The sequence below is a fragment of the Felis catus genome, chromosome B4 (assembly GCF_018350175.1).
Source record: "Felis catus isolate Fca126 chromosome B4, F.catus_Fca126_mat1.0, whole genome shotgun sequence".
NCBI lineage: Eukaryota > Metazoa > Chordata > Mammalia > Carnivora > Felidae > Felis > Felis catus.
The window spans coordinates 75,617,557-75,642,989 of record NC_058374.1 but is presented as its reverse complement, the minus strand read 5'-3'; the positions used below and the strand labels follow the sequence as shown (position 1 = coordinate 75,642,989).

Here is a 25,433-nt window from a genome sequence, read left to right as displayed (position 1 = left end):
GTTCAGTATAGTAGAGTTTTAATATCCCTTTATGATATTACCACATTTGGTTACAGATTCTTTTTTTTTTTTTTTAGGTTTTATTTTTAAGTAATCTCTCTACCCAACGTGGGGCTTGAATTTACAATGCCAAGTTCAAGAGTTGCATGCTCTACTGACTCAGCCAGTCAGGTGTCCTTGGTTGCAGATTCTGATTCCCATATTTTCTGTAATGTGGTTTCCTCCAGTTAGTTTGGAGTTATAGAGTGTTTATAACAAATATCTTCTTTGTACCCCTTTTGAAGGTTGGAGTATTTGCTTATGTGTACAAATCACAGTTGCTATTAATACTATGTTTGTATTGCATCCACAATCCCAAACTGCTCAAGCATGTTTACTTCAAAAGAGCATGGTTATCTTTCTTGTTCTCTCTGTATGTCTAGTGCATGGCACTTAGGCACTCAGTAAATATTTGTTGAATGAATTTCAGTAATGGGCCTTCTAGGGATGCCCTAATCTGGAATTGGCATCTCCTCTACCTACTCCACCTCCCATTTTTGTTTTAATCACTTGTGACTAAGCTGACTGCTGTTGTTTGAGCATTGTAGATTCTCTATACTCACCCGCACTGTGAATCATACCTGCTCATTGGTACTGGAGAAACATTAAATGAAACTGACACTAGATAAAGAAGCTTGGGAATGTTGGGATGCAAAAAAGACCCAAAAGGGTTAGAGGGAAAGATTGTTGGTTCATTTCTACAAGAGGTGTGGTGATGAAAAAAGATGTTTTTAACTAAAAATTGCTAACGTATGATAAAATTGGGATTGTGTCTACCATTTCTATATACCTCCATTATTTAGCATGAAATTGTAGAGAATTTTCAATAACCAAGGCCTAAACCAGAACTCATATTTCCTTATTCTCAGTCCAATGCTCTGTACTATAAAGGGATAAAGAATGAAGGTTGGGTTCAAATTCTCCTTCTGCCATTTACTAGACTTAGGCCCATTCTATTCCTTGGTTATCTTATCTGTAAAATGGAAATAATAGCCTCTGCCTCTTAGGGTTGCTCTGAAAAATCAAGTGTTTAATTGCCCAGACTCCGTACTCAAACCAACTGCTCACAAAAGAAAACTACAGCTTTTTCCTGTATAAAGAGTCAACTGTACCGTGATCCTTTGGCCTCTATATGACTGATTTTTTTACCCGCTGGGTAGGGACGGTGAGGTAACAGCACCCTAGAACCACACAGCGCCCAAAAGTAGTCCCACAAGTATACCGAAAGGAAGCCACGCTGTGACGTAGAAAAAAACACTACCACCGCGCCAAAGACTCCGGCAGCTAGCTCACCCTCAACCTCATGCTCCCCGGGGCGGAGCTGTTGACTGACGGACAGGTCTTCTTAGCCACCCCAGCCGCGCTTTTTCTCAGCGCCCCGCCCACCCAGACATGATAGGTAGCTGGCCTCGGCCAATGGTGACACACCGCCGTGGGCACAGTAGCCAATCAGGAATTGGGAGCCTGGAAAGGAGCGGGGGCCGAGTTAGAAGCGGCTGGCGCGGGCAGAGGCCTAGCGGCGCGGCGCGGCGCGGCGGCACAGGTAACATGGCCGCGGTGCTTGATCTCTCTTCTGCAGTTAGGCTGCTGCTTCGCTCCTCCTGCCCTCTCCGAGTTGTTACTTTGTCTCAAACAGCCTGGAGGTCGCTCTCCTGCTCTGGGCTCCCAGAAGCCAGATTCTCCGGTCCCAGAGCCGGAGGACAAAATGGCGCTTGCACAGGCGGCCGAGGACGGGCAGGGCCCAGCCGTGAGCTCTGAGGCGGGCTGGGACAAAGGCGGCGTGCAAGGAGGCGGAGGCGGAGGCCGTGCGCGGCGCTGCGGAGTTGCCGCCACCGCGTGGGGCGGGCGCTCCTTCCTCGTGCGCCGGCCATGCGAGTCTGAGATACGACGTGCTTGTGTTCAGGGTGGGGGCGGGCATGGCGCAGAGGTTGAAGTGAGACAAATTGTCTAATGGCTTGGGGAGACCTGTGCGGAGGGGAGTTACAGAGCGTGACTTCTGCTTGTCCTTTGGAAACTATCTGCAGTCTGCCCGGATGTCGTAGAGCAGGAATTTTCGGGAAGGGTAAGGGCTTTTTGTGTGTGTGACCCTGCAGGTTTTGGTATGAACAGGATTCGGATCCACGTCTTGCCGACCAATCGGGGGAGGATAACCCCAGTGCCCAGGTCTCAGGAGCCTCTGTCTTGTTCATTCACTCATCGCCCATGCTCGCAACCTCGTCTGGAGGGGCAGGAGTTTTGTATTAAGCATATCCTTGAAGACAAGAATGCACCCTTCAAGCAGTGTAGTTATATATCGACGAAGAATGGAAAAAGATGTCCCAGTGCTGCTCCAAAGCCTGAGAAGAAAGATGGGTATATATGTGTAGATAATAATCTATGTCGTTTGTACTTTTAGTTTTAAAGTGAGAGGGGAGATGTGGTATATTGTGGGCTTGGGAATATTTGGGATTTTTGTAAAATTGGGGTTATGGATATATCCTTGGGGAGAAAAAATAAAAACGTTGAAAACTGGAGAGACCACTTCCGTTTGGTCCACTCAATTAATCTGTTTAGACCTTTTCTCTTGTCTATAAAATAAAGGGATATTCTAGATTATTCTTAACTCTGGAGTCCATGGCCCTGTGGGTCATCCCTGATCCTTGTTAAGTAATATGCAAAACTGCGTGTATGTGTATTCTGGTTCCCCAGAAAAGCTTTATAGCTTTCATCATAGAAGCAAAAGTATTCACATAACTTGGCTAGTTAATTCTGCATGTATATTTTGGTTTTAAAATTGTGTCCCACATCTTACCTTCAGTGGATTGATACTGAATTAAAGTGTAGAGTTGCCTTCCAGAACCAATTTTGAAAGATGAAAGAGGATCTCTTTGATTTGTTCTAAGATGATGTCAGCGTTTTTATAGTTGGAATGTTTTGTTTGATGAATGAAGCACCAGATTATGATACCTGCATTTCCCCTTAGTAATACCAAATGAGTTGACCTTGGGCTAGTTAAATTACTCTGCTTCACTGGCCTTTTTAATTTATAAATGAAGGTAATAGTAATTTTAATTTCCTAAAATGATCTAAAGATTAGTGACAGTGAAAATGGTAGAACTCTTTCAAGAAGGGACCTGAGTATAAAATGTTAATATTTTGTCTTCTTAGGGTGTCTTTCTGTGCTGAACATGCCCGTAGGAATGCCCTGGCACTTCATGCTCAAATGAAGAAGACTAATCCAGGGCCTATGGGTGAAACACTCTTGTGCCAGCTGAGCTCCTATGCTAAGACAGAGCTGGGGTCTCAGACTCCAGAAAGTAGCCGCAGCGAAGCCAGCCGAATTCTGGGTAAGGATCTTCTCTCCTTAGAATGAAAAAGGAAAAAGTAAGTTAAAGAACTTATTTTGGTTTATTTAGCACAGTATCTTGAACATATATGACACGTGATAATACGGTAATTAATTCATTGACAATTTGATGAGAATTCCAGCATTGCTATGTTCACCAGTTCTTTTCAGTTTGAAGTAGCCTGTGCTTGGGTTTACTTTCTTGACTTTATGACTGTTTCCTTCATAGCTGTTTTTATGCTTGTCTTTGTTAGGCAAGGTAATTTCAGGAAGCAAGATAATTTTGAGTTGACCTTTCTGTCCTTTTGAGGGCATGGTTACCTCCTTTATGTTATAAGTACTCTCACCTGGGTTGTATTTTTTAAGCTGACTTTATTTGCCAGTGCCTTTCTGCTAAAAAATTTTTTTGGGGGAGGTGGGGGGGAGTTGTTTGTTTTGTTTTAAATTTTAAGGTTTGGGTTGATGTGTTAAGTAATCTAGTTTTGTGTGGTGGAGTTACAGAGGTGGGAAGTCTTAATGGCTGCTCTCCCTTCCTTGCCTCAGATGAAGACAGCTGGAGTGATGGGGAGCAGGAACCCATTACTGTGGATCAGACATGGAGAGGTGACCCTGACAGTGAAGCTGATAGCATAGACAGTGATCAAGAAGATCCCCTAAAGTAAGTTGTAACTCCACATAAGGCTTTTAAATATTTTTTGCAGTCAGTGTGGACTACAGTAATGCTGTTAATTAAATATAGTAAACTATTAATAGGTTAATAACCTAGCAGTGTTGAAGATAACTTAGTTATTTGTGAGCAGTAATAGCTTAATAGCTTCCGTATGTTAAAGTGTCCTGGTTCATCACCATCTTGCTGCAAGGCAAAATTTGATTCTTGTTTGGAAGTCTTGGAATTTGGGGAAGTTTTTAGGTATCAAATTCTACACATGAGAAAGTATAGGGGAGAAAATAGGAAATTTCTTGGACATAAGAGTGGGAGGTTGGTTGAGAAATGGCTTAGATCAGTTAGAGAAGAGGAAACTGATGTAAGTGGATTCCTGGCTTAAATCTCAGGAACAATAATGTGATTGTATTTGAATACATTTTTTTCAGAGTTACATTTTATGAGTGTTTTTTTTTTTTTCCCCCCCTGGTGGAAAAATAAAAAGATGTTCAAGAGTGCTCTTTGGTTTCATGGCTAAGAGAAACTGAGGTAGAAACCAGAAGTGAGTAGTATGTGTATGTAATTATATCTTAACTAAGGTTCACTCTTCATTTAACCCATGGGTCACCTTGGAGTTACAGAAACAAAAACATTGCCACTCAAAAGTCTCATGGTTTGTGTTTGAGTTTTTTCTTTTTTTGTTTTCTTCATTCTTTTTGATTACCGTCTAATACTTCCCACTGACAGTTTGCATAGAAGTATTATAAATAGTGGGAGGGGTAATGAATTTCTAGACTGTTCATAAAAAGTCATTTAGGTTTACATTTTCTGAGTATAATAATTGTGTCTATTTTTCTTGAGTAATGTCAGTGTAGTCTGCTCTTCAGGAAGTACTTATTGGAAAGTTCTATCTAAGTAGTTTGCAAAGGAATGTTCGTTATCTAGTCATTGTCTAGCAGAATTCTCTCATAGTAACTTTGGTTTATTTGGTTTATTTACTTGGTAACTTAATATCAAACATTCTTTCCCCCCCATTGTGCTTCTGGAAATGCCAGACTTGCTGCTTTGAAGAGGTATATGCTCTGTAGGGTCACAAAGTGACTGTCCTTTGGTATGGTAAATAGGTTTGAAGGTCCAGAAACTTGATTTTGTCAGTAGTAATCTAGAGTGGATCAGTCTCTTGGGGACACATTTATGCTAGTGTAGCTTAAAAATACCAGTTAATTTAATGAGAAGTATAAATGTTAAAAGGACTAGGTATTTGGTGTCAATTTCTCCTAAAAGGAACATTCCAAGGGGGAAAGTAAAGCCCCAAGTATGATCACCTATTAGGCAACTAAATATAAGGCTTTCCTTAATTCCCCCATGAGATTATCCAAAAAATTTTGACCTCCTAAAATATTTGCATTTTTAGGGATGTAAATACAGTTGTTAAATGTCTTAGAGTATTAAATTTGTTAAGGTGGTTGCATATTACTGTCTTGTTAAATTTAATAAAAGAGTATTTAATGAAATTCTTTTCATTTTATCTCTGGTGCCAGTGTTTTATTGTCACTAGGACCACTTTTTGAATCGTTAGCAATTTACAGCATATATCGTCTTCATTTGCTTGTTCCAGGAGGGTGCTTTTTGTATTGTTTATGATGATGTCATTAGAGATTTTATCCTAACTAGGATTAATATTGGCATAGTTTCTTTTCCCCCTTATAGGTATGTGTATGTGATTTCCCTCAAAGTAACCATTTACTTAATTGCTTTGTAAAAAGTAATCTGAGGGGCACCTGGGTGGCTCAGGTCATGATCTCACTGTTGGTGAGTTCGAGTCCTGCATCAGGCCCTGTGCTGACAGCTCAGAGTCTGGAACCTACTTTGGATTCTGTGTCTCCCTCTTTCTGTCCTTTCCCTGCTCGTACTGTCTCTCTCTGCCTCTCAAAAAATAAATAAATGCTAAAAAAAAAAAAATTAAAAAAAAAAGGAATCTGAAAAGTCCATTTATAACAACATCCAGCACTGGTGAAGTTTTAGTCTATGAGTAACTGTTAGGGGCGCCGGGGTGGCTCAGTCGGTTAAACATCTGATTCTTGATTTCAGCTGAGGTCCTGATCTCACAATGGTAAGATTGGGTGTGGAGCCTGCTTAAGATTCTTTCTCTCTGCCCCTCTCCCCCTCTCTGTCTCTAAAATAAAATAAACAACAACAACAGAAACAGCCAGCCAAGAAAAGTTTAAAAAAAAAAAAAAAGAGTAATTGTTCAATCGTTCCCTTTTTAGAAAGTAATTTTTATCATATGACTTCTACAGGCATTCAGAGTTAGTTTTGGTAAAGGTCATTTCAAGTTATTGAGTCTTCATTGTTATTAAAATTTTGGAGGCATGCCCTTAGATAAGAGACACTAATATACAAGGAATGTAAGATGATTCCCTGTTTGTTGAAGATGCATTCAGATAATAAATCTCTGACTTAAATTTATGAGTATCAGAGTAAGGGAAGTTGGTGCATGCTTTTATTAAAAAAAAATTTTTTTTTAATGTTTGTTTGAGAGAGAATATTCCAAGCAGGCGCTGGCTGTCAGCATAGTTTTTTTTTTTTTTTTTTTAACGTTTTTTAAATGTTTTATTTATTTTTGAGACAGACACAGAGTACGAGTGGGGGAGGGGCAAAGAGAGAGGGAGACACAGAATCCGCAGCAGGCTTCAGGCTCTGAGCTGTCAGCAGAGAGCCTGATATGGGGCTCAAACTCATGAATGGTGAGATCATGACCTGAGCCAAAGTCAGACGCTGAACTGACTGAGCCGCCCAGGCCCCCCTGTTGGCATAGATTCTGATGTAGGGCTTGATCTCAACAGCTGTGAGATCATGACCTGAGCCAAAATCAAGAGTCAGATGCTTAGCTGACTGAGCCACCCGTGTGTCCTGGTTTTAATAACATGATTTTAATAACTAGCCATGAATGCCTGGAACAGCCATATTTATTTGTTTGTTTGTTTATTTTGAGAGATTGTGAGCAGGGGAGGGGCTGAGAGAGAGGGAGAGAGAATCTCCAACAGGCTCTGCTCTGTCAGCATAGAGCCTGACATGGGGCTCAACGGTGAGCATGTGACCAGAGCCAAAATCAAGAGTAGGGCACTTAACTGACTGAGCCACACAGGTGCCCCTAAAATTAGAGTATGTAATTTGCATGCATTGTGTTTTAAGTGAAGGAAATAATTTTTTACTCAGAATGAAAATAGCAAGTCAAGGTACATACCTAGTTTGCTCTTCCTGTTTAATGATCACACAAGGCAAATGGAACCAAAAGTCTTTCAAATTTGCAACTAGTCTTTTCATTTTGAGTTAAATCAGAGTCTGGAAAGTCTCCATTTAAACCGCCGTTTAACTTATTGGCTTTGTGACCTCATAATCAGCACGATAACTTTAAAAAGTTCTGTTTATAATTGGTGGCAAAGCTTAGTAAAATTGGTGTGGATCTAGATCTTTGGCAATTAAAGGTTAACTTAGGGTACTGTATTTTGAGAAATTTGTCAAGGAAATGAGCTGGAGGACAGTGAATAGCCTTTGTGGACCAGTGTTTTAAGGGCCCACGTAAACCCCAATATAGGAATGTGTTTTAAATTACGGGGCATCCGTGTGGCTCAGTCGGTTGAATGTACAACTCTTGATCTCAGCTTAGGTCTTGATCTCAGGTCATGAGTTTGGGCCTCAAGTTGGGCTCTGGGCTGGGTGTGGAGCCTACTTAAAATTTAAAAAAAAAAAAAAGAGAATGTATTTTAAATTAGAAATTGAAATTATTTGTTACCTTTTGTACTTCATTTAAAATATAGTAAGATATAAATGCTACTGAATTGAATACTTTTAAGCTGTCCTGACTGGTAAGTGACTAAATTATGAAATGGGGTAAGAATGTAGATTAATAAAAATTTTTGAGTGTTCCATATCTTCACTTTTTCTTAAACATAATGTAACATAACTGGGGAAAATAATGAAACATCTCCCCTTCCTCATATTGTGAGATTATATATTAGCATCCATACTTGGAGATTTTCTTTGTTGTTTTGTTTTTGTTTTTGTTTTTTTAATTTTTTTTTAATGTTTATTTATTTTTGGGACAGAGAGAGACAGAGCATGAACGGGGGAGGGGCAGAGAAGGAGGGAGACACAGAATCAGAAGCAGGCTCCAGGCTCTGAGCCATCAGCCCAGAGCCCGACGCGGGGCTCGAACTCACGGACCGCGAGATCGTGACCTGAGCTGAAGTCGGATGCCTAACCAACTGAGCCACCCAGGCGCCCCTGTTGTTTTGTTTTTTAATAACAACTTGCATGTTGCATGACAATGTTCATATTTAATAAGGTGATTGTCTCAGTGGTGAGTTCTTTTTTATTTTTTAATTTTTATTTAAATTCTAGTTAGTTAACAAACAGTGTATTATTGGCTTCAGGAATAGAATTCAGTGATTCATCATTTACATACAACACCCAATGCTTGGGGCGCCTAGATGGCTCAGTTGGTTAAATGACTAACTTCTGCTCAGGTCATGATTTTACAGTTTGTAAGTTCAGTCCCTGCATCGGGCTCTGTGCTGATGGTGTGGAGCCTGCTTGGGATTTTTTTCTCTCTGGCTCTCCCCCTTCTGTGCGCATGTGCTTTCTCTTTCTTTTTCTCTCTCAAAAATAAATAAGTAAACTTAAAAAAAAAGACTCCATAACACCCAGTGCTTATCACAAGTGCACGCCTTAATACATATCACCCTTCCAGCCCATCCCTCACCCACCTCCCCTCCAGCAACCTCGGTTCTCTGTAGTTAAAGAGTCTTTTATGGTTTCTTTCCCTCTTTTTTGTCTGTCTGTCTGTCTGTCTGTCTGTCTATCTATCCAGCCAGCTATCTATCTATCTATCTATCTAGCCGTCCAGCCATCCCGCCATCCCGCCATCCCCCCTTCCCATATGTTCATCTGTTTTGTTTCTTAAATCCCACATAAGTGAAATCATATGGTATTTGTCTTTCTTTGACTTATTTTGTGTAGCATCATAATACACTCTAGCTCCATCCACGTTGCAAATGGCATGATTTCATTCTTTTTGATGGCTGAGTAAATATTCCATTTATATATATGCCACATCATTATCTTCATCTGTTGATGGGTAGTTGGGTGACTTCTTGTTAAGTAACAAGGTTAAGTCTCACCTCTACCCTTGTCTCCTTTTAAGCTTGGGGTTTATTGTGTTTTCTTATGCTTTGCTGAATTCTGTTTCATTGTAGACATGCTGGTGTTTATACAGCAGAAGAAGTTGCCCTGATTATGCGTGAGAAACTAATTCGGTTGCAGTCTTTGTACATCGATCAGTTTAAACGACTTCAGCATCTGCTCAAAGAGAAGAAGCGACGTTATTTACATAATCGCAAAGTGGAACATGAAGCTCTAGGCAAGTTTTATGCTAAGTTCCAATAAGCTGTTGTATTGTGGGTTCAACATGTGCATTTGGTAGTACTTAGATGTATTTCTGTCTTGGTACCTGGAGTGAAAAATTTGCTTTTGAAGATGGCTGTCTTACGGCTAAAGATTTCCCAGTTTATTTCTTCTTAATTTGGGGAAGCCATCCTTCATTGGTTACTTGGCACATAGCGTCTTGACTGTTGTGACTCACCAGGTAGTAGTCTCCTAACTGGCCCAGAGGGACTTTTGGCCAAAGAACGAGAGAACTTAAAGCGTCTAAAATGTCTTCGGCGGTATCGTCAGCGCTATGGAGTGGAAGCCTTATTACATAGGCAGCTGAAGGAACGCAGAATGCTGGCCACAGATGGTGCTGCCCAACAGGTAATTTGTGTTTATACCTCTAAGGGGCATATATTTGCTTTGTTTACAAAGTCACAAATAGTCAAAATATTGTATAGTTTTGGCTCTGAAATCTGACTTAATTTAATTGGATGTGGGGTAAATTGAAAAGAGCACAGTTAAGTGATCATTTAATTTGTTTTTTAAGCCCTTGGTCTCTGCCTCAATGATAATTCCATTTTTATCTGTTTTATTTGTTGAGGCTCCACATAAAACTACAATTAAAAAAATTTTTTTTTAAATATTTATTTATGAGAGAGAGAGAGAGAGAGACAGAGAGACAGAGTATGCAGGGGAAGGGCAGAGAGAGGGAGACACAGAATCTGAAGCAGGCTCCAGGATCTGAGATGTCAGCACAGCTCAATGTGGGGCTCAGACTCATGGACTGCAGGAGCATGGCCTGAGCCGAAATCAGACACTTAATTGACTGAGCCACCCAGGCACCTATAAAATTACAGTTTTAAAAAGTGGTTTGCTGGGGCGCCTGGGTGGTGCAGTCGGTTAAGCGTCCGACTTCAGCCAGGTCACGATCTTACGGTCCGTGAGTTCGAGCCCCGCGTCAGGCTCTGGGCTGATGGCTCGGAGCCTGTAGCCTGTTTCCGATTCTGTGTCTCCCTCTCTCTCTGCCCCTCCCCCGTTCATGCTCTGTCTCTCTCTGTCCCAAAAATAAATAAAAAACGCTGGAAAAAAAAAATAAATAAATAAATAAAAAGTGGTTTGCTAGGGTGCCTGGCTGGCTCAGTCTTTGGAGCATGCCACTCTTGATCTTGAGGTTATGAGTTCAAGCCGTAAAAAGGGGGGAAGGGTTTCTAAAAGACAAAATAGTTTGAAAACCATTAGGCTGATCACATTCTTATAATCTGGAGAAGTATTTTGGATTAGGGTTGACTCATTATTTGAACATGAAGTTTTAACTTTTTTTTCCTTTCATATAGTCTTGTGAGTAAATTTGTCAAATATTGAGGGTTTTTTTTTTTCTTTAGCCTTTAAGGGTGTACCTTATATGTTATAAGTTAGTATTGTCATAGATAACTGGTTGTATTTTCTTTTGAACGTTTATTTATTTTCTCCATTTTAGGCTCATACGACTCGTTCCAGTCAGAGGTGCTTGGCCTTTGTGGATGATGTTCGATGTTCTAATCAGTCTCTTCCAATGACCAGACACTGCCTTACCCGTATCTTTTTTATTCCTTTCAGTTTGCTAGCTAGACTAAAGGCTGGTGGGAATATCTCATAGTTTGCTTAATTGAAGGTCTTTGTTTTCCTTTGGCCCTGAATCAAGGCCAGCAGTTTGTCAAAGCTGTTGGTTTCAAGCAGGAGCCTAAAGAAATGTCTTTCTATGGTCTGTTGGCCATTTCAGAACTTTGGAAATGTAATGGTCAGTTCATTAGAAAGAAACATCTGAGTCATTAGAGATAGGTGTGGGCTAATATTTATTTGTTGTTGATTAATACTGGGATTCCAAACTATAGAGATCCCTGATAGAACTTGTTCATTGGAATTATAATACTGTTAAGTCCAGTTATCAAAAAAAAAAAAATTTACTGTGGGTTTTCCACCAAAAAAACAATAGGTTCTGAACTGTGACCTTCCTTTGAGAATTAATCTTTTGTATGGCCAATTTGTAGACTTTATTCAAATTGGAAGCTTATCTATTTCCAAAAATGGAATGCTCCCACCCCTACCCTCCCAATTAGTTTGCCTTTGAACCATCATAGCATCTCTTGATTCGGCTACGAGGTCACATTTACTATCAGGTTATAAGACTTTTTGACTTGTTTATTCGATTGTGAAAGTGCATCTTTATTATGGATATCGAGTAAGTTGCTTTCACAGTAAAGTACTTGTTAAATACTATTATCTAAAGGCATAAATCTTGATGGATTTCATTTGCCTGGAAGAGATATAAAGTATATGGAAAATAAAATATCTTTTTAATAGAAAAAGGAGAACCTTGGTCTTTGAAAAGAAGACTTTTTTCTATTCTATTTATTGAATGTTTTACTAGTTTATTAATTATTGCAATAAATGTCTGATGAAGGATTACTGTCCTTAATACACAAAATACTTGTGCAAGGTAATTAAAAACTATAAATAAATGCTCAAAACATAATTGGACAAAGGTGGACAGATTTAAAAGTAGAAATGGCTAATGGTGGAAAAGTGTTTTCACTGTACATAAATGAAATAGGAAATGAAAATTTTAATCTATGAATTTGATGTTTGTATATATATGATGTTTACTGCGTGAATTTCAGGTTGAGGTTATGGTGAAATGGATCCTTCTAAATACTGTCATTGGGAAGATCAAGTGGCACAAACTTTAGAAAGCAGCTTGACAGTATTCATATTCTTTGATATGATAATGTCACCTCTGGGAATTTATTTTAAGGAGATAATCAAATGCAAAGACCAATATTTTTACATAAAACTCTTTCAACTAGAGACAGCCTTGAAATTCTCAGAGATGGGGAACAAAGAAGAAAATTATTATATAATATGGAATAGGTTAGGGGTTAAACATTTTATTTAATAAAATTAATGAATGACATAGGAAAATGTTTGATAGTGACAAAAATAGGGTATGGAATTCCATATAATCAAATCCTGGGAGGGGAAGTAAAAATTGACTATTTTTGGATGGTGGGGTTGTGAATGCCCTTTATTCCTCTGCCTTGTACTTGCAGGTTTTCTTCAGTGAGCTTGAATTTATAAGTCAAAAAAACTCAATTTACAGAAATTAAGGAGTATTTTAGACTTACAGTATTATTCTCAAATAGCTTATTAGAATATTAATATTTTAAAAAGCAGAGTTGAAAATGAAATGTATTTGAAAAGAGAAGGGAAGTATGATTTTTTTTGTTTTATGCTTTTTTCCTTTCCGCTCCATAGTTGCTTAAGTCACTTACCCTTCCTTAAGTCCTTCTCCCAGAGAAAGATGCGACTGCTATTGGTGACCTGTTAACTCTTTACTCTGGTCTAATGGAGACAGCACTGGACTGAAAGTGAAGGACCCAGACTCTAGTTGTAGGTCAACCATTCCCTTCTCTTTGTCTCTCTTGTCCCCATCTGAAAGGAAAGGGGGTGGAGGAGGATGGGGGGGAGGGTTTTTCCAAGATATATATATTGTATTAAATAAGAGACTTATGAAAGTTCTTTGAATTCCATGAAAACAGTTCTGATTAAAACATTTAATTTAATGGGTTGATCTTAAGTATTAATAATTTAATAAGATTGGGCTTTTTAAGCACATTGGAGACTGTTTAGATTTTCTTAAGCAATGCAAATCTGATTGTTCCTATTAGATTCATGTGCTTGTTCATTTGGTTCGTTTTCATTCAATAAATACTGTTTACTTTGTACTATTTACTGTTCTTTTAGAGGAGTGGTTCTCAACTGGGTGCCATTTTATCCTCATTTGGCAATGTGTGGAGACAATTTTGCTTGTTCTAATTCAGGAGTGACAGTGAGATGCTACTGACATCTAGTGGGTAGAGGCCAGAGTGTTGCTAAGCACCTGGCAGTGCACTGGGCAGCCAGTAACGTCAATAGTGCCAGGGTGTGAAACCCTGCCTTAGATTTCCAAGAAGTGATTGTGAGAAATGGCTTATTCAAGAAGTTTTACTTGGTTTAAAAATAAATTGTATGTTAGATTTTTTTTAATTTTTAGGAATTATCACAAAATGTGGGAGAAAAGTTTACTCATAATTCTATAATCCTGGGTACACGTAGTTTATAGGAAATGGAGCTTTCTGGTTTAAAAATAAACCCACATTTGAAATAACAGTTGTCTGTTAATCTAGGGAAAAAACATATAGTTAATATTTCAAGAAGTGGTATCATTTGAGTAAAAAACTATTTCATAGGGTAACTGGAACTAAATTTTGTTATTTTACCTAAGCATGATTTTAATTTTGATTCATTTTACAGAGCTTCTTTGCCAACTTGGAAACTGGCCCTTTTCTGTTTTACTCTTAATAGAAGTAATTGTTAGTACTCCTGAAATGTTCCTGGAGTAGTTCCTTTCCATGGGAAATTCTATTTCCTTTCTCTCTGGGGGAGCATACAACTCCTCTGCATTAGTACCCCCACCCTCTCAAAAGGGAAGGGGGCATGGAAATAAAATAAGTTTATTTTAATTTTTTTGTCAAGATAAGATCCCTAGTTACTAGAGGTTCTATTTTCCCCAGTTCTCTGCTGCTTTAAGTATAAAACATGTAAACAGTTTGGAAATAAAATTCAAAAAGTTTTTGTAATCTTTTGCCAGTCTGCTTAACAGAGCAGAAACATTTGTGTCTTGATTCTTGGAAGGAGGTGGTACCGCCTCTGCAAGCTATCCACCTGGTTTTGCCATAACATGTTTCTTCTGAATAGGTGTAGAGACCTAGAATTGTTATTGCTATTTGCTTAGCACTGTTTTCAAATGTTTTGCGTTTGACTCTCCTCAGTGAGAACAAGATTAATGTCTCTGGTTTAAATGACTGGGATCCTGAAGTGTAGATTGGGGACTAGATTTAAATTACTGTTTGAGCTAGAATTAGATGCTAGTGAATGACACTTATTTTGAGAAGAACTTTAAAAATTGCTAACTGGGTTTGGTTCTGTTTCAAATGTAACCAGTTGTCTCCGTAGTCCACACCTTGAATTTTACATGGCAGACAACTCTTTCCTATTTTGTGCCTCCAATAGATCCATTTTATTTCCCTTGACCGTTTTTCTACAGATATTTGTCAGGACACGAATCAGGTTCTCTTCAAATGCTGCCAGGGGTCTGAAGAGGTACCCTGCAACAAACCAGTTCCTGTAAGCCTCTCTGAGGATCCCTGCTGCCCACTGCATTTCCAGTTGCCTCCTCAGATGTATAAGCCCGAGCAGGTACTGTCTGTGCCACACGATCTGGAAGCCGGCCCCATGGATCTGTACTTGAGTGCTGCCGAGCTTCAGCCCACTGAGAGTTTACCTCTGGAGTTCAGTGATGTAAGTTAGAGAAGCTCTGCTCTGGTTGGCCCTTGAGGCAAGGCCTTATTTATTAATGGTGAGACTAGGTTAGTCTTTTGTGGCCAGGAGAGTTGATAAAGTTTTTGAAATGATATATGTATGGTTGTATTTGTATGTTAGCATATTGATTTAGAGACAGTTAAATTGGCAAGAGTTTTTCTGCAAGAATGATAAGGAAAATAAACTGTAACCTATGGGAAATTGGAAAGTTAAGATTATGGTTGGATTTGGTGTAGCCAGGAAATTTGGTACCCACAAGGTGAGTGATTCACTAGAATCTTAGTAATACAAATGGATTCTGAGATCTACTCTTGACAGTTGTAAGCTTGTGTTTTCGTTCTGTCGTAGTAAAGGTTTCATTTTCAGGTTAACGTGCCCCCCAGAAAATGACTGTAACTTAGCTCTGGCTACTGGCTTTATTTTTGATATGTTATCGTAGATTCTATTGTGAATGGACTAGAACAGCAGTGATCTCTTTATTTATTTTTATAGCCTTCTAAGTATGTACACTACTTTTTGAAGCTTGTTCCTCAATTGGTCCCAGCCCATAAACCCATCTCTGATTTCGTTTCCCTAATTAGCACTACCCTACTGTCTGACTTCAGGCATCAGTTGACACACCATCTCTAGCTTAGCACTTTGCTTAATATTTAGCCTTTTGGATAAAGGTCTTCATTATTTATTCTGAAGATAATTCTTCTGAATTTCATAATAAAAGGTGTATTATATATAACCATGTCATGTTTAATGTGACAAATATAAATGGAAGATTGAATATAGGTTTTAAGATTTTTGCAAAGGGTAGAAGCAAAGTTTGAGTGGCCTCAAGGGTATTGCTTACTAAAAAAGGGGATTTACCAGGACAGGGTAATATCTGAAAAAGATCCTGGGGCACCTGGGTGGCTGAGTCGGTTAAGCGTCTGACTTTGGCTTAGGTCATGCTTGGGCATGACAGTGCATAGACTGCTTGGGCAGGATTCTCTGTCTCCCTCTCTTTCTGCCCCTCCCCAAAATAAAAAAACTTAAACAAAAAAGTTGCGTGCTTCTCCCAACTAAGCCAGCCAGGTGTGCTCGTTTTTTTTAATTTTATTTTTTTATTTTATTTTATTTTATTTTTTTAATGTTTATTTATTTTTGAGACAGAGAGACAGAGCATGAATGGGGGAGGGTCAGAGAGAGGGAGACACAGAATCTGAAACAGGCTCCAGGCTCTGAGCTGTCAGCACAGAGCCCGACGCGGGGCTCAGACTCACGGACCACAAGGTCATGTCCTGAGCCGAAGTCGGCCGCTTAACCGACTGAGCCACCCAGGCGCCCCTAAAATTTTTTTTAAAGTAATCTCTACACCAAATGTGGGACTCAAACCCACAACCCCGAGATCTCTCTCTCTCTCTCTCTCTCTCTCAAAATAAATAAAGACTTAAAAAACAAAAGAATAAACTGATTCTATTTTTTTTCCATAACACCCCTGTTTTGATTATGTATGGTTTACATGCTTATTAGACTTTGATTTTCATTACTTCATTTATAATAAAATTACAATATTTATTATAATCTTAATTCTTACTAAAAATTTTTCACACAGATTTCATAGAATATGAAAACTAGAAAGGGACCTTATTATATACTTAAGTGCTTTCCAAATTTTTCCAAAGAGATTATGTTGAAGAGGGTAAATGAATACATAGTCCTAGATTGATAAGGACAGAGTTTGTCCACTTTCCTTCATTTTAAATGAGAAGAAAATGCAGAGAGGTGCCCTTTTCTTTTTTTTTTCTTTTTCTTTTTCTTTTCTTTTCTTTTCTTTTCTTTTCTTTTCTTTTCTCTTCTCTTCTCTTCTCTTCTCTTCTCTTCTCTTTTCTTTTCTTTTCTTTCTCCTTTTCTTCCTAACTTTTAGTAACATGAGCAGCTTTATAGGGTCTAAAAATTAACCTAATAAGCACATCACCAGATTCCTTTCAGGTACTAATGTACATATGTAGAAAGTAGCAAATGTATTTTATATAGATGTATTAGGTTAGTAAATTCTATATCATCTGATTTTAATTTCTTAGAACCATTTCTGTTTGACCTTTTTGCTTTTCCCTTTTCACCTGTTTTTGTCATCTCAGTATTGCTTTTTGGAGAATTTTTCACAAAACGTTAGAGATTATAAGATGCGATCATAGGTGAAGCTTGACATTTAAGGAATCTTAAAAAATATTTTAAAATATACTATCAAATCTGTTAATTCTTATTTGTTGTTTGGATTTTTTAAAAAGAATATATGGGAGCGGCGCCTGGGTGGTGCAGTTGGTTAAAAGTCTGACTCTTGATCTCTGCTCATGTCACGATCTCATGAGTTCGAGAGTTCGAGCCCAGCACTGGGCTCTGCACCGATGGTGCAGACTATGCTTGGGATTCTGTCTCCCCCTCTCTGCCCCTCCCTGACTTGTGAGTGTGCTCATGCACGTGCTTGCTCACTCTCAAATAAACTTAAAAAGAATGTATGAGAAGTAACCCCTTATTTTTGGGAATCCAGTGAGTTTTTAAGATGGACCTTTGACATTAGAGATTTAAAAATGATAAACATTCCATTTTGTACTTGAACATCTATTATGTTCATATTAATGTACTTTTGATAAACCATATTGGTCATTAAAAGTTAGTTTTATTCTTAATCTTTGGAGGTAAAAATTCTCCAGAAAATGTTGAAACAAAATCCAGTTTTAGAAAAGAAATTTTGTCCTATAATTCTGGATATATTTATTAGCATAAAAAATTTGCTGGGAAAAAAATGATTTAACTGTATGAATTTCACCAAGCATTCTTAGCTTGAAACCTATATTCTGCCTTATATACCATTTCTATAACTTGTTAATAATTTCTGGTAACTTTACCTATGGGAAGACCTGGTATTAGGTATTAATCTAGGTTAAAATTCAGTCTTTCATCTGGGTGTTATGTTTGCCTGTTTTCTGTGCTTTGATCCAAGGATGTTTGGCAAGTACCTAATACCTTAATTCTATTACTTTGAGGTTCCTCTCTTTTTGTGTGTGATTTTTGAGATCAGAACAAAATATATATTCTTTGTGTCCTGATGGATTTATATCTCTGAATATTGCTGTTCTGATAGGCATTTCTGCTGATCCCTTCTTCCTCTCTTGTTTTGGTTCTTTCCGCCAATTTTAATTCTTGTAACAGACAACTATGTGAGAAAAGCCTTTTCAGTATCTATTTTGTTTTGAAGACATTTCCTTACCATTGTCGTCCTGAGATTTGGAAACTTTGTGGTGTACCACCTAAACGGGTTCTTTTAAATTCCATGTTAATTATTTGTATAATGTGCATATTAAAAGAATTGGAGAAAATAGTTCACAGGCTTAACCATGTGCAAACACTGGTTTCTGTGAATAGTACAGAAGTTTCTTACACATCTGAAATAGATGTTAGCCAGCCGTACCCTTTTCCAAATTTCTGCTTTAATTGATCAGCTTTAAGTCTAGTACATTCTTTAATTATATTCTTTACCTTAATTATTGTGAAGTGTGATTAGCACACCAAAGAAAGGGAAAGGGTTTCATATTCTTAGACTTAATTTAAAAGCATAGAACTAAGCCTCTTGTGAAGCTAGATTACTGGAAACTTTGAGCCTCTATTGGGGCTTTGTGGGGCTGAGTGGATTGGGTGTAGGGGAGTAGAAACCCTTGGGTAATATTCACTCTTGTGAAGGAGAGGTTAGCAGTAGACTCTTGGTGGCATGAAAGTCAGTTTGACACATTGTGGCTTTGCAATGCTTAGGCCCTGAATCAAGACCAGTGGTTTGCTGTAGCTGTTGGTTTCAAACAGGAGCCAAGAGTAATGTGTTTCTGTGGTCTGTTAGCCATTCAGCACCCCAATGGGAATGGCTAGTTCAATTGGAAGAACATAGTTTATAGAATTGTTCGTACTTTTTCCCCCTTCCCCTTCCCCTTCCCCTTCCCCTTCCCCTTCCCCTTCCCCTTCTCCTTCTCCTTCTCCTTCTCCTTCTCCTTCTCCTTCTCCTTTTCCTTTTCCTTTTCCTTTTCCTTTTCCTTTTCCTTTTCCTTTTCCTTTTCCTTTTTTGCTTTTTTCCTGTCTCTCTCTCTTAGCAACTGGAGTATGTGTAAAAATCAGGGATTTGCTGTTTGGGGATAGGGACTTAGAATAGAATTTTGTAGTTCACTGTGGCTGTTAGGGCATTAATCAAGCAATCTTCTATTGTCCAATTTTTTTTTTTTTTTTTTTTTTTTTTTTTTTTGTAGTAAGCTCTGTGTCCAGCATGGGCTACTCATGACGCTGAGATCAAGAGTCGCATGTTATATCGACTGTGCCAGCCAGGCACCCCTCATATTGTCCAATCTGTTAAAGCAATATTTTAGTTTGTGATTATGCTGATTGTCTATTATATTCAACATCGATGAATGTAGATCTTGATTACAGTTAGTCTTAGAGGGAATATGCTTTCTTTTTAATAGAGTTTCTTTGTAAAATATTTGTAACATGAAATTGACTGTTTCAACCATTTTTAAGTGTATAATTCAGTGGTGTTAAGTACGTTCACAGTATTGCACAACCATCACCATCTCCAGAACTTTCCCACAGCCCATCAGAGACTCTGTGCCCATTGAACTAGAACTCCTGCTTCCTCTCTCCCTCCAGTTACTATTCTTTCTGTCTCTGAATTTTTCAATTTGAAAATATGGGTTTAAGCTACTGTAGTGGTCTGTGCTTTATACTTAGCGGCAAGGAAAAGTTTTTAGTGCTTTTGGATCTTACCCCATTTGTTAGACATTTGGGGAAAATCTTTTTTTGATTAAAAGTAGGCAAGGAGGTGAGGGAACTATGGGAGAATTGCTTTGAGGTTTGTTGAAAAATATGCCAACTTACTGGTTCCCTTGGTGTTCCTGATAGGCTTTTCTCTTTCTTTTCCTAGGACTTGGATGTTGTGGGTGATGGTATGCAGTGCCCTCCTTCACCCTTGCTTTTTGATCCTTCACTAACCCTTGAAGATCATTCAGTCAAAGAAATTGCTGAAGGCTCAGTGGATATTCTGGCAAGTGAAGAACAATCCCATCCAGACACAGGTCTCCCTGCTGGCTATGGCTAGCATGTACTCCCAGTGAGTGGGGTTGTTATCACAAGAGGACTGTAAGGTGCCCCAGATGGCAATTCTCCAGATGGGCCGTTAGAGAGAACACCTGATGGACACTAGTCCCAGAATCTCAGAGAGCAGGAAACTGTTTATGTAGTTAACTAGAAGAGGTTAAGACAAGGAGTCTACATAAATGGTTCTTTTTAAAGGGAGGGTTCAGCATTGGAATTGTTTTTCTCATAGAGTATGGACAAGTAATGTGATATGGCTTCTTTCTTTGATTCTTGGGTGGGGTACCAGTGGCCCTGACTGAAGACTAGCAGTTGTACTATGCTGTTGGTTTCAAGCAGAGGCCCAAAGAACTATCTTCCTGTGATTTGCTGGCTGTTCTGGAGTCTCAGCAAAGAATGGCTGTTTCATTGGAAGAAACAACCCACAGTTCTCCTTCCCATTGGGAGAGCCTCAGGAATGCTATAGCTAATGACTGCTTACTCCCAAGGGTCAGAGATTGTTACGTATGGGGAAGAGCATCTGCTCAGAGTTGTTTTATTTCTGCTGTCTTGATCTTGATAATTCAGATTCATGTTTCAGACCCTAATGAATGGATTTGTAACCAAAGTGATTTTCTTTTAACAGGGCCAGATACAGATGGCTGGAGATGGGTGCAGATCACAGGGGTCTCGAAATTCTGAGAAAGTCTCTGCACCACTGCCTCAAAGTGGAGTGGCTACTGCAAATGGGAAGCCAGAACCTTCTTCTATCAGTTGATAGTTTGTTTTGGGAACCATTTGACTTTGGAGGATTTGAATTTTCCATTCTTTAAACAAATATTTATGACTCTCTCTCACTGAAGGACAACTCCGATTACGTTGTTTTTCCTCTGGGTTATTGAGTGCTGTAGTCAAACCAAATTTGGGGGGAAGGGACCAGTAGTGTCTACAGGTTGTGGATGGCTTCTCACTCTGTGCAAGGAAGAGAGATCGGTGATTCATGTCAGAGCTGCTGGGATTGAGAGAGTATTTGGGACCATGCCTGAGGGGAGAGACATCTTTGTAATGGGAATTCCCAAGTCTTGGAATAAATCCACATAGGTGTTTCGGCAGGAGATGTGTACCCTTTGGATATTGACGAAACCCAGTGTTTGATTTTCTCTATCTAATGGCTTGTGTTTTAGCCTTTCTTCACCTCTCACCTGATTGGATAATCTGAACCCCCCCTCAACCCTCCAGTGAACTCTGACCTATAACCTCTGAGAATAGCCCACAGGACTGGGCCCTCCTTAACCATCCATCTTGCTTCTAACCTATGTAAATTTCTGTAGTGGCTATCTTATGTAAGATACAATAAAAAATTATTGTATATAATTTCTATTAAATGTTAAAATGTTATGAAAATGTAAAACAATCACTTGAATGCATGTTTTGTTTATATTTGTGAACATATATATATTTTGGAGTCCTTAGGGAGTTGTCTCTGATGGGAAAGGGAAAACAGGACAGGTAAACTTCCTTTCCAAGAAGTAGATACATTTTCGGTAAATTGGTTTGGTTTGGAGGATAACATAAAAACCTGTAAGAAGTAGGTAGAAAGGGGTGGAACTTCCTTATTAAAGCCTACTAGTTCCAAGTATCTTCCTTATTTTCATCCTACTCTCTGTGTCCCCTACTTCCACTTGCCTTTCTTTCTCCCAGTTAATGTCTGGTTATCATAGAATTCTCCAGAGCTTGGAATATATATATATGTAAAACTTCCATTAAAGTCGGGCCTGATGCTAGATCACTGAGAGAGACATAAGTTGTCAAGATCATTTTGATGATGAATCTAAAGATAGGGTTAAAATAGAAGTTCGTTTAGGTTTGAGTTACCTATGCTAGAAGTTATCTATTATAGGCTTAACTCAGAGGTATTGTGGGTTAGGTTCCAGACCACTGTAGTAAAACAAATATCTAGATAAAGAGCCAGGTGAATTTTCGGGTTTCCCAATGCATATAAAGGTTATGTTTATACTATAGTCTATTAAGTATGCAGTAGCATTATGTCTAAAAAAAGAGCATACCTAGTTAAAAGATACTTTATTGCTAAAAAAATGCTAACCATCATCTGAGCTTTCAGCAAGTCTAATCACTGATCATATATAATAATGAAAAAATCTGAAATATTGCAAGAATTAAACATGTGACCTAGAGACATAAAGTGAGCAAATGGTGTTGGAAAAATCGTGCCAATACATTTGCTCAATGCAGGGTTGCCACAAACCTTCATTTTGTGAGGAAACGCAATTATCTGCGAAGTGCAATAAAGTGAAGCACAATAAAATGAGGTATACCTGTAATTGTCCCTTGACTTTTGTCAGTGAAAGTGCTGCCCACCTTTATTTAGTAGCCCCATGATCTTCATGGGTATTACCAAGCTCGGTCCTGGCCTCCAGAGAAGGCGCACTGAACTTAGTAATATTGGTGCCCTGCTTACCTGATGGCTTTGGTGAATGAGGATGTCCTCTGGGCCTCTCAAAATGGACCCAATTTGGCATATCCTCCTCCCTGCACCTTTTGATTGCTTTGCCTTCTGCCAGGGCAATTCTGGCATTTTCATTTCGCTGAGTGCTTGCCATCATTTTTTCCTCAGGTTTCTGAAAGGCTCCCTGGAAGCTAGTTTACCCCATTCCCTGGGCTCCTGGCCAAGATGTTAAATCCTGAGTACTGAGGACATGCTCCCAAGTCCATGACTTACCCAGTTTTATGTTCTGGTGCCCTTGATTAGGCATACCCTTGGTATTCCCCTGCCTCCTACCAGTATATGCTAGCTAGTTCTTAGTTCGTTTGTGGTACAGTTTCTTTATTTGACCCACTGCATTTCCAGCTGGATTATGCTGGGATTTAACCCTGGTTACTGGCCTGGCAGAAGAGAGATGAGGTTGAGGCAGCTTTGTGTGAGGAAGGCTTTCTTTAAGAGAGCCTGCCTGCATGGGGGAAGTGCTAGCTATTGCTAGGGAGTGATGGGCCACCTCTGCAAATACAGTTCAGGGAAGTCTGCAGAACCAGTATTCTTGGGGCTTCTACCCAGATGTGTTAATACTATAGGATCTCAGGTTTTTCCAGTCAGGCTCCTGACCTTAGCATAAGTACTGTGGTTGAGCATTGGAGCTTTTTTTTTTTAGAATTTAACTCTTAAATCTCAGCCCGTTACTCAGTTCTGGGTGCTTTTGTGCTGCAGGTGAAAGAGGCCTCCTTTAAAGAAACCCCTTTGGCTCTCCTACTTCCCATTTAACTTTTTTTTTTTTTCAATCTGTAATTACTTCTCCAGAATGTATTCATTGTGTAATGGGAAGTTTGTACCTCTGTCCATGGTCACCAATTTCCCCTATCCCCACCCCTGTCTCTGGCAACCACCAGTCTGTTCCCTGTTTCTGTGAATTGGTGTTTTTTTTTTAAGACTCCATGTGTAGGTGAGATTATACACTATTTGTCTTTCTCTGGCTTATTTTACTTAGCATAATGCCTTCAAGGTCCATCCATGTTGTCCCAAATGGCAGGATTTCCTTTCTCTCAGGAAGCCTTTTGACCAGTGTGTGGCTGGGATAAAGATAGGTTAATGCCTTCAGATTCCAGCAACCAGGGATGGTGTAATGGGCAAGTGATCATAGTCTCAATGTTTGAAATTAAGTTTCCTTTAAGAGGAGAGGATATTTTCTGGGTTCCCTGTTTCATTTTCCTAACACTTTGAGGTCCCCAACTGGCTCAGCTCCCCAGATCTCTCAACCTGCAGTGATTGGCCACCTTGGTTGTAACCTTAGGTCATCAGGACTGTCACCATCCTAACATTAGACAATACCACCTGGCTTCACTGTTAGCCTCCATGGATGGTTCCATTTGATGGATGTATCTACCCAGCTTTTCTCAAACTTAGTCTTGCTTAATACCAGGTGTCACTTTGATGTCCCATGTTTCATCAGTTGACTAGGTATCACTGATGGAGCTGAGCCGAAGATGTAGGGATGGCAGTGGTGGTGCCTAGAGAACAGGGATATAGCTGGAAAATGACTTCAGCTCCAACCCCAGTCATTCCTTCAGCTGATTAGTTACAGCTACCCAAATGTTCCTTATACCCCTTCTACCTGTGTTTCATGGCTTAGTGAATGGCATACCATCCACCCAGTGACCAAACTGGAAATCTAGAAGTATTCCATTGTTCTCTCTTCTGCCCATACCTGATTGATTGCTATCACAATTCCTCCTTCATAATGTCCCTTGAGTTTGTTTCCTTTCTTCATCTCTACTGACATTACCTTATTTTGGGCCACAGGTTGCAAACTGATGACCTTCATTACCAGATTTGGCCTATTTGTGAGGACTCTTTTGCACAATTGTGAAAATAAAAAAGTTACATTAAAAATGTCTTGACAATTTGGAAGCTCTAGCGATACTGAGCAATATTCTTTTTTTGTTTTGTTTTTTGGTACAAAAAGGTGATTTTATTAAAGCATGAGGACAGGACCCGTGGGTAGAAAAAGCTGCCACTGAGCAATATTCTTGAGTGAAACAATTGACTGGAGCCAAATAGTGTTTTTTTAGGGATACGTGCTTTTCATTTTCCACAGATCTCACCTCTCTCTTGTCTTAGACCCTGTCTGCTTCATTCACTTAATGTCAGGCTCCTACAGACATTGGAATTTGCAACCCCTTCTTTTCTCTCTTGAGAAAGACAATAGCCCCCTACTCCTCTCCCAGCTTGAAATCTTACCCTTTTAATTTTTTTCTTTTTTTCTTTTTTATTTTTTTTCTATAATTTACTTATTTTTTACATCCAAGTTAGTGCATGGTGCAACAATGATTTCAGGAGTAGATTCCTTAAGCCCCTTACCTGTTTAGCCCATCTCCCCTCCCACAGTCCCTCCAGCAATCCTCCGTTCTCTATATTTAAGTCTCTTATGTTTTGTACCCCTCCCTGTTTTTATATTATTTTTGCTTTCCTTCCGTTATGTTCACCTGTTTTTTATCTTAAAGTCCTCATGTGAGTGAAGTCATATGACAATTTGTCTTTGACTAATTTTGCTTAGCATTATACCCTCTAGTTCCATCCATGTAGTTGCAAATAGCAACATTTCATTCTTTTTGATTGCCGAGTAATATCCATTCATCCATTGATGGACTTTTGGGCTCTTGCTGTACTTTGGCTATTGTTGATAGTGCTACTATAAACATTGGGGTGTATGTGCCCCTTCGAAACAGCACACCTGTATCCCTTGGATAAATACCTAGTAGTGCAATTGCTTGGTCGTAAGGTAGTTCTATTTTTAATTTTTTGAAGAACCTCCATACTGTTTTCCAGAGCGGCCACACCAGTTTGTGTTCCCACCAGGTATGCAAAAGAGATCCTCTTTCTCCACATCCTCGTCATTATGTTGTTGCCTGAGTTGTTAATGTCAGCCATTCTGACAGGTGGGAGGTGGTATCTCATTGTGGTTTTGATTTGTATTTCCCAGATGATGAGAGATGTTGAGAATG

At 39.1% G+C, this 25,433-nt stretch overlaps 1 protein-coding gene, 1 long non-coding RNA gene and 3 other non-coding genes across 10 annotated transcripts; 4 read left to right on the top strand and 1 right to left on the bottom strand.

Annotated features, from left to right (window-relative positions):
* Positions 1–1,430: 1,430 nt before the first annotated feature.
* Positions 1,431–21,333, top strand: KANSL2 (KAT8 regulatory NSL complex subunit 2). Of its 6 annotated transcripts, none has more exons than XM_006933656.5 (10): positions 1,431–1,582; positions 2,133–2,391; positions 3,187–3,365; positions 3,908–4,022; positions 9,266–9,429; positions 9,655–9,821; positions 10,918–11,014; positions 14,563–14,714; positions 19,771–19,890; positions 20,566–21,333. In XM_006933656.5, exons 1-10 carry the CDS (start codon positions 1,432–1,434, stop codon positions 20,695–20,697), a joined length of 1,536 nt encoding a protein of 511 aa, XP_006933718.2. In that variant the 5' UTR covers position 1,431; the 3' UTR covers positions 20,698–21,333. The 6 variants fall into 6 exon arrangements, with proteins under 6 accessions (XP_006933718.2, XP_006933717.2, XP_011282196.2 ...); XM_006933655.5 differs by having other exon boundaries at positions 14,563–14,816; XM_011283894.4 differs by having other exon boundaries at positions 14,563–14,816; positions 19,771–19,921.
* Positions 3,036–7,392, bottom strand: LOC123386591. Its single transcript, XR_006600700.1, has 2 exons — positions 7,255–7,392; positions 3,036–3,381 (listed from the first exon to the last, which is right to left on the bottom strand). It is a non-coding gene; the product is annotated as an uncharacterized LOC123386591 (long non-coding RNA).
* LOC111561571 lies at positions 11,106–11,242 on the top strand. Its single transcript, XR_002744213.1, has one exon. It is a non-coding gene; the product is annotated as a small nucleolar RNA SNORA2/SNORA34 family (small nucleolar RNA).
* LOC111561572 lies at positions 18,615–18,747 on the top strand. Its single transcript, XR_002744214.1, has one exon. It is a non-coding gene; the product is annotated as a small nucleolar RNA SNORA2/SNORA34 family (small nucleolar RNA).
* LOC111561573 lies at positions 20,229–20,363 on the top strand. Its single transcript, XR_002744215.1, has one exon. It is a non-coding gene; the product is annotated as a small nucleolar RNA SNORA2/SNORA34 family (small nucleolar RNA).
* Positions 21,334–25,433: the final 4,100 nt, after the last annotated feature.